General features: G+C 42.9%; 2 protein-coding genes across 2 annotated transcripts in view; both read left to right on the top strand.

Moving 5' to 3' along the window:
* idh3b (isocitrate dehydrogenase (NAD(+)) 3 non-catalytic subunit beta) overlaps positions 1-14,276 on the top strand; it is an 88,199-nt gene that overhangs the window by 22,384 nt on the left and 51,539 nt on the right. The gene's annotated exons all lie outside the window — the stretch shown is intronic.
* pdcd4a (programmed cell death 4a) overlaps positions 1-14,276 on the top strand; it is a 49,024-nt gene that overhangs the window by 13,841 nt on the left and 20,907 nt on the right. The window contains exons 4-7 of the mRNA XM_020522362.2: positions 1,928-2,041; positions 5,472-5,693; positions 12,636-12,733; positions 13,015-13,126. Coding sequence (XP_020377951.2) covers positions 1,928-2,041; positions 5,472-5,693; positions 12,636-12,733; positions 13,015-13,126 — 546 coding nt within the window. The remainder of the gene's footprint in view (positions 1-1,927; positions 2,042-5,471; positions 5,694-12,635; positions 12,734-13,014; positions 13,127-14,276) is intronic.

Here is a 14,276-nt window from a genome sequence, read left to right as displayed (position 1 = left end):
CACGTCAGGTCGCCCCTCAACCTCCTATGTTCCAGTGAAAACCGATCCAATCTGTCCAAAAACAGAAGTTGCTGGAAAAGCTCAGCAGGTCTGGCAGCATCTCTGAAGAAAAAATCCGAGTTAACGTTTCGGATCCGGTGACCCTTCCTCAGTTCTGATTGTGGGTTTGGAAGGTGCTGTCTGAAGATCTTTGAATTTCTGCAGTGCATCCTGTTCTAGAGGACTGTTCTTTAATTGTTCATCATCATTCACAGCTGGATGTGGGAGGACTGCAGAGTTTAAATCAGATCTGTTTTCTGTAGAATTGATTAGCCCTGTCAATTGCACGCTGCTTTATATTTTGTCACATAACTGGTCCTGTGTAATAGCTTCACCAGCTTGACATCTCATTTTTGGTGCTGCTCATGAACCTGGCATGGCCTCCTACACACTTCATTGAGTCATGATGGATTGCAAATGGTAAAATGGCAGATAAACTGGGTCTTGAGACTACAGTTTGTGAAGGCTTTGTCCCCACAAGGACTGTGCTGTGTTCACTCACCCCCTCTTTAGGTAGACTTTTGGCATCAAATGCATGTCCATCCATTCCTGAGTCGTACATCTTGAGGTGACTATAAGACCATGAGGTGTAGGAGTGGAATTAGACCATTCAGCTCACCACGTCTGTGCCGACCATAATGCCTTTCTAAACTAATACCATCTGTCTGCACATAGATCTGTATCCTTCTACTGCCTGCCTATTCATGTCTGTCTAAATGCCTCTTACACTTTGCAATCATATCTGCATCTACCACCTCCCCTGGTAGTGTGTTCTAGGCACCTACCACCTTCTGCATATTAAAAAAAAAAATTTCCTCACCTGTCTCCTTTAAACTTTTCCCCTTCACCTTAAACCTATGCCCTATAGTGTAGGCATTTCTACCCTGAGTTAAAGACTCTGACTATCCATCCTGTCCATGTCTCTCGTAATTTTATAACCATCTACCAGGTTGCCCCTCAGCCTCTGATGCTCTAGCAAAAACAGTCCAAGTTTGTCCAACCTGTCCTTACAGTTAATGCACTGTAATCCAGGCAACATCCCGGTAACCCTCTCGAAAGCCTCTACATCCTGCCTATACTGTGGCACCAGAACTGCGCACAATACTTCAAATGTAGCCTCACTAAAGTCTTATACAGCCTCAATGTGACTTTCCAACCTTTTTACACTCCCTGCCCAATGAAGGCAAGCATGCCATACGCCTTCATTACCACCAAATCCACTTGTGTTGCCACTTTAGAGAGCTGTGGACTTACACCTCCATTCAGAAAAACACCCCTCAACAACTATCCTGTGTCTTCTATGAACAAGCCATTCTTGTATGCAACGTGCCTTGTCACCGTGCATCCTATATTAAAATCCCTTGCCAGACTACATTCTGTGCCCCCATCTTGTCATACCTATTATTACTGAATGATGTCTAGTAATGTCTTTTCAGATTTCGTAGTGGTTCTTTTTATAACTGAATGGTTTACTAGATCATTTCAGAAGGCAATTAAGTCATATTGCTTTAATTCTGGAGCCGCATTTAGACCAGACCAAGTAAGGATAGCAGTTTTCCTTCCCTAACATAGTGAACCATATTGAAGACATTCAGGGGCTTTTGCCATCTTCCGGGGCTTTGTTTTGTGCTGGAAAGCTGCAGTACTGAGCTTTTGATCTTGGGGCAGAGTTTTCCATCTTGAGACTGAAACAGTAGAAGTGTGTTAAAGTCACTGGAGAATTTAGTCAACGTCACCTGCCTTAGATCAGGCAGTTAGATGCTGAAGATTGGCAGGTATTTTTTTTTTCTTTTCTCACTCCATCATTGTGGAGAACCTCTAGAATATGGTGATGATGTTGAGGTGTTTAATATATGGTGACAAATCTGTCTGTCTGCTCTGTTGTTAGGGCAAAACAGTGTATGGGACAATGGTCCCAGAACTGGATGAAAATGCACTGCAGAAGACCGTGACTCCAATTGTGAAGGAGTACTTTGAGCATGGAGATGGGCGTGAAGTGGCGGTATGTACATGAAGTCTCTACGTTCCTCATCCAGACCTTCAACTTTAGCATCTTAAGTATGTTATCCATTATCTTCACTGAATAGTATCTTCCTTTGCCCTATTCCTGACATTCCCCTCAACTCACCCCACCCTTATGTCTCTATCTTCCATGCTAGTTTTTAATATCCTTCTTCAATCACTTGGATATTTTTTCCAGCTGAAAGTGCTGTCTCACCTTGGATTAAGCAATGCTGGAATCCCCTCTGCTCAATTTCCCATCTGCTGAATCTGAAAACAGCTTTTTCTGTACTCACCTGATCCATTTTGTTCTGGTCTGATATGGAGCTTTGAGACTGCCTTGCTGTTGTAGATTTTCAGATTCTCTTCAGATTAGTAGTTTTCAAGTGCAAGCAGGTCATAATGTTAAAAGTAGGGCTGTTCCATTCCTGCATTCTACTTTCCTGATTGTCAGGTAATCTAGAGCAGACAATTTTGCATGTCTGGATAATGTTGGGTAGCAGAAAATGAGCACCAGGTAGTTGCCACCAACAAGAGACCCTCCAGCCACCATCTCATGACTTTCAATGGCACAGTGATCCCGGAGTTCCTCATCACCACAGAAGCTGAACTGGATCAACTATGTCAGCAATCAGCAGCACAGCTACAGGGGTGCTGTAAGACCTGGCACTGTAATAGCTGGTTCACTGCCTCTACCCTTTGAGAACCCTCCCTGTCAAACTCCTTGGCAGAGAAAGGGGAAAAATATCTTCTCTGATGGTGTACAGAACTTGTGATCAAGAGAAGGCTTGGGAATGGGAGGTGCAGACATCATACCATTCCTGTTTTTAAAATCATACATTGTCCTTGTTTGATTTTTAGGTTACTGCTCAACCACTCCTACTTATATTTATGTAACAACTTAACATAATGGAATATTCCAAGGCGCTTCACAGGAGCATTATAAACAAAGTATGACACCGAGCCACTTGAGGAGATATTAGGTCAGATGACCAAAAGCTTGGTCAAAGAGGTAGGTTTTCAGGAGTGTCATAAACTGTTGCTCAGTTAAAGAGTAAAGTTCGGCTGTTTGGAAGCAGTGCGATGAGTAATTCCTGTCAAGAGTTCCCATACAATGTGGAAGGGTAGAGGTGGAGAAAGAGCAGTAGTCGTGTTGAGGGAAGGCATTTTCATAACGTAGAAGCCAGCTGTCAGTTCCCAGTGATTCCCTTGGCTCCCAACACACGAGATGGCAAGAGCAGGAATCTGATCTTCCTTTTTCCCAGATTCTGAACCACTTTTCTCTCCCTTTAAGCACTCCTAAAATATTGTTTCCCTCTCAGTCTTGCCACGTGGCCCTGTAACAGTTTTTAAAATGTTTCCTGTGTCTAGGCAGTGCCTAACGGTATTTTCTATATTGAAATTGCTGAAACAATACAAATTGCTGCTGGATTTCATTATGATTAATCCCCAAAGAAGACCATTTTTAAATGTTTGTTCTGTGATATACAAGGTTGAAGACTCGGATATCCAAGTGGGAATACGATGTGACTGTAACAGAGGCTTGGCTTAAATAAAGTGCAGGATTGGGTGCTAAACATTCCTGAATACAAGATGAAGCAAATAAAGATAATGGCTGAAAAACTTAAGGAGAATATTAGTATTGGAGAGAAGCAATGTCCCAGAAGGACCACAGATAAATTCATTTGGCTAGAGCTAAGACCTACAGTTGAAATACTGAATGTATTTTCTTGTATATTACCTGATGTATAGTAAATACAGTATGGTATTATATTGGTTACCAACTGGTGGGAAAGGTGCAAGAGAACATATTTGTAAAGAAATCTCAGAAAGGTGCATTAACTATCTGATAGAGATAATGGGAAACTTTCAAGTGTTAAGGAGAGGAGAGTTTTCCAGTTCAACAAGAAAGGAAACCATACTGGGCCTGGTTCTAGGAGTGCAGTGGATCAAGAGAGTTAAGTACCAAGCAGCCTTTAGGAGACAGTAACTCTAAACATCTTTATTTATGTTCACTATGATAAAGAATAAGCAATCTGCAGTAAAAAGGACTAATTAGCAGAGAGCCAATTTCAATGGGATGTGAATGGATCTGGACCAGGAAAATTGGAATTGAAGATTGTTAGGCAAATTTGTGGGGGGGATCACTGCTTTTCCTTTTTAAAGGCGAGAGAGTTCTGGTGTCTTGTGGGAATACACCTCCACTACAAGGGGTCGTGAGTACAATAACCAGGGAAAGGGCATGTAACATGTCAAAGTGGGAGCTGATTTATAAAGTTGAGGGAAAACGAGAAAGGAAATGGGCAGAGAAGTATGAAAAGAGATTGACAGCTAACGTAACAACAGGGAATCTTAAATATAAATGGTAAAAGTGGGACTAATTAGGAACCAAAAAGTGATTTGAGTGTGGAGGCAGAGGGCATGACTGAGATATAAATGATTACTTTGCATGCATCTTAATTGAGGAAAAAACTGAAGTCACATTGTGGGTAGTTGAGGTACTAAAACTTGATACTGCACAGGAAATTAAAAGTCATGAGAACTGGATTAGAGGCATCCAAGGATGCTGAGAGAAGTGATGCTGAGAGAAGTTAGGCTAGAAATCTAAAGAACTAGATACGCTTGGGAGTAGCAACTGGAGAATTACGAATATTAGACCCTTGCTCAAAGAAGTGCAAGGATAAATCCAGCAGCTACAGGCTAGTTAATTTTACCTGTGTAGTAGGAAAGCTTTTAGAAAGTATGATCGTGAACCAAATTAACATTCACTTGAACTGATGTGGATCATTTATTGCTTGAAAACCAGCATGGATTTTTTAAGGCCAAACCATGTTTAACTTTGTAGGGCTTCTTGATGAGCTAACCTATGTGAAGGCACTGAGATTGATGTGCATTGAACATTTGATAGTGCCAAATAGCAGGCTTCTCAGCGAAGTTAGAGCCTCCAGATGAAAATGGACATTGGCAGGATGAGTAGGAGATTGGATGGGTGACCATCCAATATGAAAATGTGAAAGTAGTGGTGACCGTTTGTCAGATTAGTGGAAGGTATGTAGCAGGATGGCCAAATGAGAGTTATTAGAACCACTGCTTTTCTTGCTTGGAGAAGAGAAATTAAGAAAATTTGATAGTGGTGTCGTTAGGGATTTGGGTAAAGTAAATGAGAATCTGTTACCCTTGGTGAATTTTGAGAACTAGAGGACACCATTTTTATGTTGAACAGCAAAAGAATGAAAGTCAGTGTGAAGGAAACTTTATTTAGGCAGCAAGTAGTTAGAATCTGGAATACACTCCCTGAGAGTGTGGCTGATTCAATTATGACTTTCAAAAGGAGTTTTGGATAATTATATGAAGAGAGGAGCTACACAATGGCAAGGCAGTGGAATTAGTTGAGTACTCTTGCTATAACCATTCTGTGATTCTGTTTTTAGGCATTACTGCAGGAACTGAACCTGGGCAAGAGAAAGCATGAAGTTCCTTCTCTTGCGGTCTCACTCGCATTAGAAGGCAAGGCGAGTCACCGGGAACTGACGTCCCGGCTTCTCTCTGACCTCCTGGGGAAAGTCCTTACAGCTAGCGATGTTGCCAAGGCCTTTGATAGGATGTTGAAGGATCTGCCTGATCTTATTCTTGATACACCTGAAGCTCCGCAGGTAAAAGTGCAAGCATTTGCTGGTAGAAATCGGCTACTTATACGGTCCTAATTTGTATCTGGGATTATGGGGCATGTTACTTCGCTTGAGATCCTGTGTGCAACCTTTTACTCGCACCATATACTCCAACTAGCATTGTGTTACTATGAAATAAGGACAGAAATTAATGGAAATGTGCAACTTGAATCAACATGTATGCGAGAAAGTGACAGGTTAATGTTTCAGCGCTAAAAACCAAGGTAAATGAGCATGTTATTGCTGCAGGAATTGGAAAGAAAATCAGCTAGCCAAACCACAGAATCATGGACTGAACAGTATCTGAATTGTGATGACTTCTGTGTGGGTTTCTCTCAGCCTGACATTCATAGTATGCACTCTTCAGGATCCAACACCGTCAGATGGTATTCAGACTGTCGTGAGAAAGCTCCTGCAAATACTTGCGGTTTCAGGAAATAAGTAGAGATCCTTGTTCTGTCAGATGTCCATTCCAAATTTTGGCCATTCCAGTACAATACTCAGCTAAACTCATTTGGGAGAAATTTCACTTCCTGGAACATATTGCCTCATCAGAGGTGCTAGTTTTGAGTTAGGATGTTAAGCTCTGGTTCCTTAAGCCTGTTTAGAAAGGTGTAAAAGAACTAACGGCACAGCAGAATCGTTGTGTTGTGATCTTTTTACCCAAAACTCACCCTAAACTGGAAATTTGTGGGCAGTATGGCTTTGTGTGTGTTGGGGAGGTCAAACTTGATTGAGTTTCTTGATGAAGTGACAAAGATGATGATTGAGGACAGGGTGGTGGATGTTGTCTGCATGGAGTTTAGCAAGGCCTTTGAGGTTCCTCGTGGCAGGCTGATAGAGAATGTGAAGTCATGTGGGATCCGTTGTGAGCTGGTAAGATGGATATAGAACTGACTTGTTCGTAGATGACAGAGATTAGCAGTGCAAGAGTGATTTTCAGACTGGAAGTCTGTAACAAATAGCGTTTCACAGGGATCAGTGCTAAGACCACTGCTGTTTGTAAATTCCGAGAAGAATGTAGGTGGTCTCATTAGTAAGTTTATGGTCAACTCAAAAAATTAGGGAGCTATTGGGATAGTGAGGAGGATTACCAGAGGATACAACAGGATATAAATAGGCTAGAGATTTGGGTGGAGAAATGTCGGATGGAGTTTAATCCAGACAAATGTAAGGTGTTGCATTTTGGAAGATCTAATGTAGGAAGGAGGTATACAGTAAATGGCAGAACACTTAGAAGTATGAGCATACAGAGAGATCTAGACATCCTGGTCCATAGTTCCCTGTAAATGGCAACACAAGTGGATAAAGTAGCAAGAAGGCGCAAGGCATGCTTGCCTTCATCAGTCAGGGCATGGACTATAAAAATTGACAAGTCATGTTGCAGCAGTTGCATACGCTTCTGGTCCCCACATTACCAGAAGGATACAGAGGCTTTGGGGACTGTGCAGAAAATGTTTACCAGGATGTTGCCTGGTTTGGAGGATATTAGCTATGAAGAGGTTGAACAAACTTAGTTTGTTTTCACATGAATGTCGGAGGCTGAGGGGCAGCTTGATATGTTGAGAGGCATGGATAGTCAGAGTCTTTTTGCCAGGGTAACAATGTCAATTATTACAGGACATACATTGGTTTAAGGTAAAAGGGGAAAGTTTAAAGGAGATATGACTGGCAGGTCTTTTCTATACAGAGGGTTGTAACACATAAGGAGAGATTGACTAGGTTAGGATTGTTTTTGCTGGAATTCAGACAAGTGAGGAGGGATCTCATAGAGACTTACAAAATTCAAACAGGACCAAACAGGGTAGATGTTCCCGATGGTGGGTGTGTCCAGAACCAGGGTCACAGTCTGAGGATTTGGGGTAGACCATTTAGGACAGGGATGAGGAGACATTTCTTCACTCAAAGAGTGGTGAACCTGTGGAATTCATTACCACAGGAAGCAGTTGATGCCAAAACATTGAATGTATTCAAGCAGCGACTAGATATAGCACTTGGGGTGAATGGGATCAAAGGTTATGGGGAGAAAGCAGGATTAGGCTATTGAGTTGGTCGATCAGCCATGATCGTGATGAATGGCGGAGCAGGCTCAAAGGGCTGAGTGGCCTCCTCCTGTTCCTATCTTCTATCTTTCTATGTAAGTGTCTGCAATGCGCTACCAGAAGAACTTTTCAGTGCAGGAGTTGGGAGATCATGCTGTGGCTGTACAACACATTGGTTAGGCTGCTTTTGGAATATTGCATGCAGTTCTGGTCTCCCTGCTATAGGAAGGATATTGTGAAATTTGAAAGGGTTCAGAAAAGATTTACAAGGATGTTGCCAGGGTTGGAGGGTTTGAGCTATAGGGAGAGACTGAATAGGCTGGAGCTATTTTCCCTGGAGCATTGGAGGCTGAGGGGTGACCTTTTAGAGGTTTATAAAATCACGAAGGGCATGGATAGAGTGAATAGCCAAGGTCTTTTCCCCAGGTTAGGGGAGTCCAAAACCAGAGGGAATAGGTTTAAAATGAGAGGGAAAAGATTTAAAAGTGACCTCAGGGGCAACTTTTTCACACAGAGGGTGGTGCATGTATGGAATGAGCTACCAGAGGAAGTGGTGGTGGTTAGTACAATGATAATATTTAAAAGGCATCTGAATGAATACATGAATAGGAAGGATTTAGAGGGATATGGGCCAAATGCTGGCAGATAGGAACAAAAACAGAGGTTGCTGGAAAAGCTCAACAGGTCTGGCAGCATCTGTGAAGAAAGAAATCCGAGTTAACATTTCAGGTCTGGTGACCCTTTCTCAGAACTAGGACTAGATGAATTTAGGATATCTGGTTGGCATGGACAAGTTGGACTGAAGGGTCTGTTTCCATACTGTACAACTGTATGACTCTATGGTATAAGCAGATCCAATAGAAATGTTTAAGAAGCATCTTGAAAGATTCATGAATAGGTGGAGAATAAAGGGTTATGGACCATGCAGAAGCAAAAGATTTTTAGTTTAGAAAGGCATCATTTGTCGGTGTAGGTTTGAGAGTCAAAGGACCTGGTTCTGTGCTGCAGTCTTTGTTTTTCACTAGTGTGGAATCTCGCTGTGCCAAATTTAATAGTATTAATGCCCAAGGTAACGTTAACATAGTACAACAGAAAGCGTGCTCCTCACTTCTGGAGTTCTACTTTTTTCATTCCCCCATCGGAACGGAGTCAAAAAGTCGGGAAGTCTTGCTAAAATTATACAAGGCACTAGTTAGACCACAGCTGCAATACTGTGAAAAGTTTTGATTCCCTTTCTTGAAGAAAGATATACTGGCATTAGAGGCAGGCCAGAGAAGGTTCACTGGGCTGGTCCCTGTTCTGGAAGAGGTGTTGAAAAAGTTGGGCCTAACTCATTGGAATTTAGAAGATGAGAGAAAATCTTATTGAAGCATACCAGATTCTTGGGGGAACTTAACAGCATAGATGCAGAAAGGTTGTTTCCCCATGTGGGAGAGTCTGTGACCAAAGGCCGTAATCTCAGGTTGAGGGGACTCAGATGAGGCATTTCATCTGAGGGTGGTGAATCTGGAATTCTTTACTGCAGAGGGTTGTAAACGCTGGGTTGTTAATTATTTTAAGGCAGAGAGAGATTTTTAATCAGTGAAGGAATCTAGGGTCATGGGGAAAGGCAGGAAAATGGAGTGGAGAATTACCTGATGGGCCCAGTGGCCTACTACTGCTCCTGCATCTTGGAGCTTAGGGAGCGAGTTATTACCGAGCACGTGCTCCTTAATGGCATTGTTGATGATACCTTTCATCACTGAATGATAGTAGACTGATAGGGCTATGATTGATTGAATGTATTTATCCTTCTTTTATTGACAGGAATATACCTGGTCAGTTTAGAACATAGTTCCAGATGGAATTTCAGAGTGCTGCAGATTACAGTTACTGAACGAAGTTGTTCCTTTTCACATAACAAATTCACTTACATTGTTTAGACCCTCTCTGTGCTCGCGTTGTTGGTGTGGAACACAGTCAGACATGTCTAGTTTATGTAAGACAAATATTGGCCCAGAAATAGATTAATCTCAAGTGAAATAACGGCACTGCCTGTTTGCTTGAGCATTCTCAAGCCTCCTATGACAAGGTAGCCTTGCGAACTTGGTAAATTTAGACTGCTCTCTGACCAGCTGCACCCAGTTGGCATTTTAAAATTTAGTCAATGCACTGCCTATACTCAATTTCTCAGCAGCGGAGAGTTCTGAGAAAGCAGAATTGTCATGGGGAACTTGTGTACCATCTGCTGCTATGGGTTTTGCTCACTGTGCAGCTGGCCCCCCGTGGCAGACGTCAGTTGGACTTGTCATGTTAAGAACATAGGATCAGGAATAGGCCTCTCAGCCTGTCAAGCCTGCTATGCTATTCAGTACAATCATGGGGACAGAGAATTTCAAAGTTTCACAATCCACTGAGTTTAAAAAAAAATTCTCATTTCCGTCGTAAGAAGCCTGTCCCTTATTTTGAAATTGTGTCCCTTAGTTCTACATTCCCCTGCTAGGGAAACATTTTATCTGCATCTACCCCCTTTATCCCTCCGGATATTTTGTAGGTTTCATTGAGATCACCTCATTCCTCGACACTCTAGAGAATACAGACCCGGTTTCCCCAATTGCTCCTTATTAGACAGTACTTCATTCAGGGGCCAAGTCAGGTACCTTAGTTGCATTCCCTCTGTGCTCCCTAAGGTGACTGGTTCAAAACTGCACGTAGTATTCCAGTTGTGGTGTAACCAAGGTTATATTGAATTGAAACAAGACCACTACTACTGTACTCATTGCCTCTTACAATAAAGGCTAACATTCCATTAGCTTTTAGAATAGTTTGCTGCACTTGTGTGTTAACCTTGAGTGATTTGTTGATGAGAATGCCCAGATCTGTCCTTGTTTATCTACTGTTCATCCTTAATTGCCCTTGAGTTGGTAGTGATGGTGGTAGCGGTAGTGGTAGTGGTGGTGATGGTGAGCTGCCTTCTTGAATTGCTGCAGTCCTTGGGATGTAAGCATATCCATGAGCAGTCAGGGAGGGAGTTCTAGAATTTTGACCCAGCCACAGTGAAGGAGTGCTGACATTTTTTTTCCAAGTCAGGATGATGTGGAGCTTGGAGAGGAACTTCCAGGTGGTGGTTGGTGTTCCCATGTATCTGCTGCTCCTCATCTAGGTGGTAGAAGTTGCTGCAGTGCACTTGCTACTGTGTACTGGTAATGGATGGATATGAATTGTGAAGGTGGTGAATTAAATGCCTATCCTACCATCTGTTTTGGTCAGTATTAAGCTTCTTGAGTATTAGAGCTGCAATCATCCTCGAAATGGAGAGTATTCTATCGCACTCCTGATTTGTTCCTCTGAAAGCCTGATCTTATGATTCAAAAACACTTAATTTGTTGTACAGACCAAGTTGTCAATCCTGGCATGGAGGGTTGCCCGGTGTAGACCACGAATAGAAGAGCAATAAGTTCTGCTCATATGTGGATCAACGTTTTTTTTCTCTGAGCTGTCAGGTAGATCGACCATATGAAGCCATTGACCAGCTTTTTCCCTATCCATGCCAGTTGTTCTTCAGGATGCTCAAGCTACATCCTTGCATTCTGTGGCTCCATTTCAGCCATTGTTTATCCTACATCCTGCCTTATCTTTACTTGTTAATCCTAACAGTTGTTGTGCCTCTGTGTTCCTCACATCTGAAAACTGTAACATTATGCCAAACCCTTTTTGAAGTTGAAGGTTTATCTGTTGGTGCATGAGGATGTGATGACTCTATCGCACTGTAGTCACAGATTGCCTTTATCCTGTTAATTGTATTTGGACGAGGGCAGATTCTAGAGCTTTCATTTTCCCAGCTGTGTTGTGGACTTCCCTGTGGTGTCCATTATTTCTCGGCAGATAGGAACAAGCTGCCTGATATTACAGATTGGTAGAGTTGTGGACAGCGTGGAGGGCTGTTGTAGGTTGCAGTGGGACATTGACAGGATGCAGAGCTGGGCAAAGTTGTGGCAGATGGAATTCAACCCAGAAAAGTGTGAAGTGATTCATTTTGGAAGGTCGAATTTGAATGCAGAATACAGGTTTAATGGCAGGATTCTCGGCAGTGTGGAGGAACAGACGGATCTTGGGGTCCACGTCCATAGATCCCTCAAAGTTGCAACCCAAGTTGATAGGGTTGTAAAGAAGGCATATGGTGTATTGGCTTTCGTTAGCAGCGGAATTGAGTTTAAGAGCCGTGAGGTTATGCTGCAGCTCTATAAAACTCTGGTTAGACCACACTCGGAATATTGTATTCAGTTCTAGTCACCTCATTACAGGAAAGATGTGGAAGCTTGAGAGAGGGTGCAGAGGAGATTTACCAGGATGCTGCCTGGACTGGAGGGCAGATATTATGAGGAAAGGTTGAGGGAGCTAGGGCTTTTTTCATTGGAGCGAAGGAGGATGAGAGGTGACTTGATAGAGGTTTACAAGATGAGAGGCATAGATAGAGTGGATAGTCAGAGACTTTTCCCCTGGTCGGAAATGACCATTACTAGGGGGCATAATTTTAAGGTGATTGGAGGAAGGTATGGGGAGATGTCAGAGGTAGGTTCTTCACACAGAGTGATGGGCGTGTGGAATGCGCTGTCGGCAGTGGTAGTGGAGTCAGATACTTGAGAGACTTTTAAGCGATTTTTGGATAGGTATATGGAGGATAGTAAAATGTAGGGTATGCAGGGTAGTTTCATCTTAGTCGGGTAATATTTTGGCACAACGTTGTGGGCCAAAGGGCCTGTACTGTGCTGTACTGTTCTAAGTTCTAAGATTTACCAAAGTCATTCTATAACTGGATGCTGGAGATTCACAGGGACCAGCCACTCCTTTAGCTGCACTGACCTAGCTTTCTTAGTTAACATGTTTTTCTTTGCTGTCTGGACAGGTACTCGGCCAATTTATCGCCAGGGCAGTTGCAGATGATGTGTTGCCATCAAACTTTCTCGACAGTTATAAAGGGAAGGTGAATTGTGATCATGCACGGTAGGTTTGAATTCTTGGGACAGCTCTGTTATTTAGTGAGCTGTGGGTGTGTGTATATTTATATTTGATACGTTTGTCTCTGCTGTACATGGCTTATGATACTGAAGAAGAAAACAATCTTGCATTTGAAACAAGAAGTTTCTTGAGGTCCGAGTATTATTGGTGCGTTACCCTTGGGATGGTTTCTGCTCTTCAGAAACTTGCTCTGCTGACATTGAGATAATCCAGGTCACAGCGTGTCTAACTGCTGAGCTATAAACTTTGTCCTCCCTTCCCTACAGTGCTGCTTTGGATCGTGCTGCTGTCCTTTTGAGTATGAAGCGTGGTGTTGGATTGGACAACGTCTGGGGAGTGGGCGGAGGGCAGCGACCTGTTAAACATCTCATCAGAGAGGTATGCTATAGAGTTGGAGACAGTAAGGACTGCAGATGCTGGTTAGTTAGAGTTAACAAATGTTGGGCTGGAAAAGCACAGTAGATCAGTCAGCATCAGAGGATTAGGGAAGTCAATGTTTTGGACCAATTCGGTATTAGAGGGGAAGGATGATGGAGAGGGGCAGGAAGTGGTTCTGTATCTGAAACAGGAACTGGAAGAGAGGACAGTTTAGATGGAGATCAACGGCACTTTCCTCCTTTAATCTTGTATCACCTGGGCTTCCTTAGTGCTCAAAACTCTGTCGATGGCAGTCATTATATTCTCAGCATTCACAGCTTTGTGATGTGGAGAATTCCAAAGATTCCTGTTTCTGAGTGAAAAGAATTCTCCTCGGCTCAGTCCTAAATTGTCAATCCATGCGATCCTGAGACTGACCTCCAGTTCTAGACACTACTGCCAGAGGAAATGACCCTTCAGTTTTTGCCTGGTCAAGTACCATAAGATATAGGAGCAGAATTAGGCCATTTGGTCCATTGAGTCTGCTCTGCCATTTGGTCTTGGCAGATGCATTTCTCAACCCAATTCTCCTGCCTTCTCCCAGAACACTTGATCCCTTTACTAATCAAGAACCTATCTACATCTGCCTTAAATACAGTCAATGACTTGGTCTCCACAGCCCTCTGCAACAATGAGTTCCACAAAGTAACCACTTTCTGACTGAAGAAATTCCTCCTCATCTCAGTTCTAAAGGGTCGTCCCTTAACCCTGAGGCAGTGCCCACAGGTTTTAGTCTTTCTTAGAGGAAATAGCTTCTCCACGTCCACGTTATCCAGGCGTCTCAGTAATTTGCAAGTTTCAATGAGGTCCACCCCCGCTGCCGCTCTCGTTCTCCATCCTTCTAAATACCATCCAGTACAGACCCAGAGACCTCAACCACTCCTCATTATGACTTGGGGGCCCAGCACTGCTCTTAATATTCCAAATGCAGTCTGACCAGACAGCAGTACATCTCCAGTGTACTCGAAATGAACACTAACATTGCATTTACCTTCCTAGCCACCAACTGAACGTGTATGTTAACCTTAAGGCAATCTTGAACCAGGATTTCTAAGTCGGATTTCTGAAGCCTTTTCCCACTAGGAAAATGGTCGATGCCTCTTCTCACTAA

The sequence above is a fragment of the Rhincodon typus genome, chromosome 1, assembly GCF_021869965.1.
Source record: "Rhincodon typus isolate 14 chromosome 1, sRhiTyp1.1, whole genome shotgun sequence".
NCBI classification, from domain to species: Eukaryota; Metazoa; Chordata; class Chondrichthyes; order Orectolobiformes; family Rhincodontidae; genus Rhincodon; species Rhincodon typus.
This window is presented reverse-complemented; position numbering and strand designations above follow the sequence as displayed.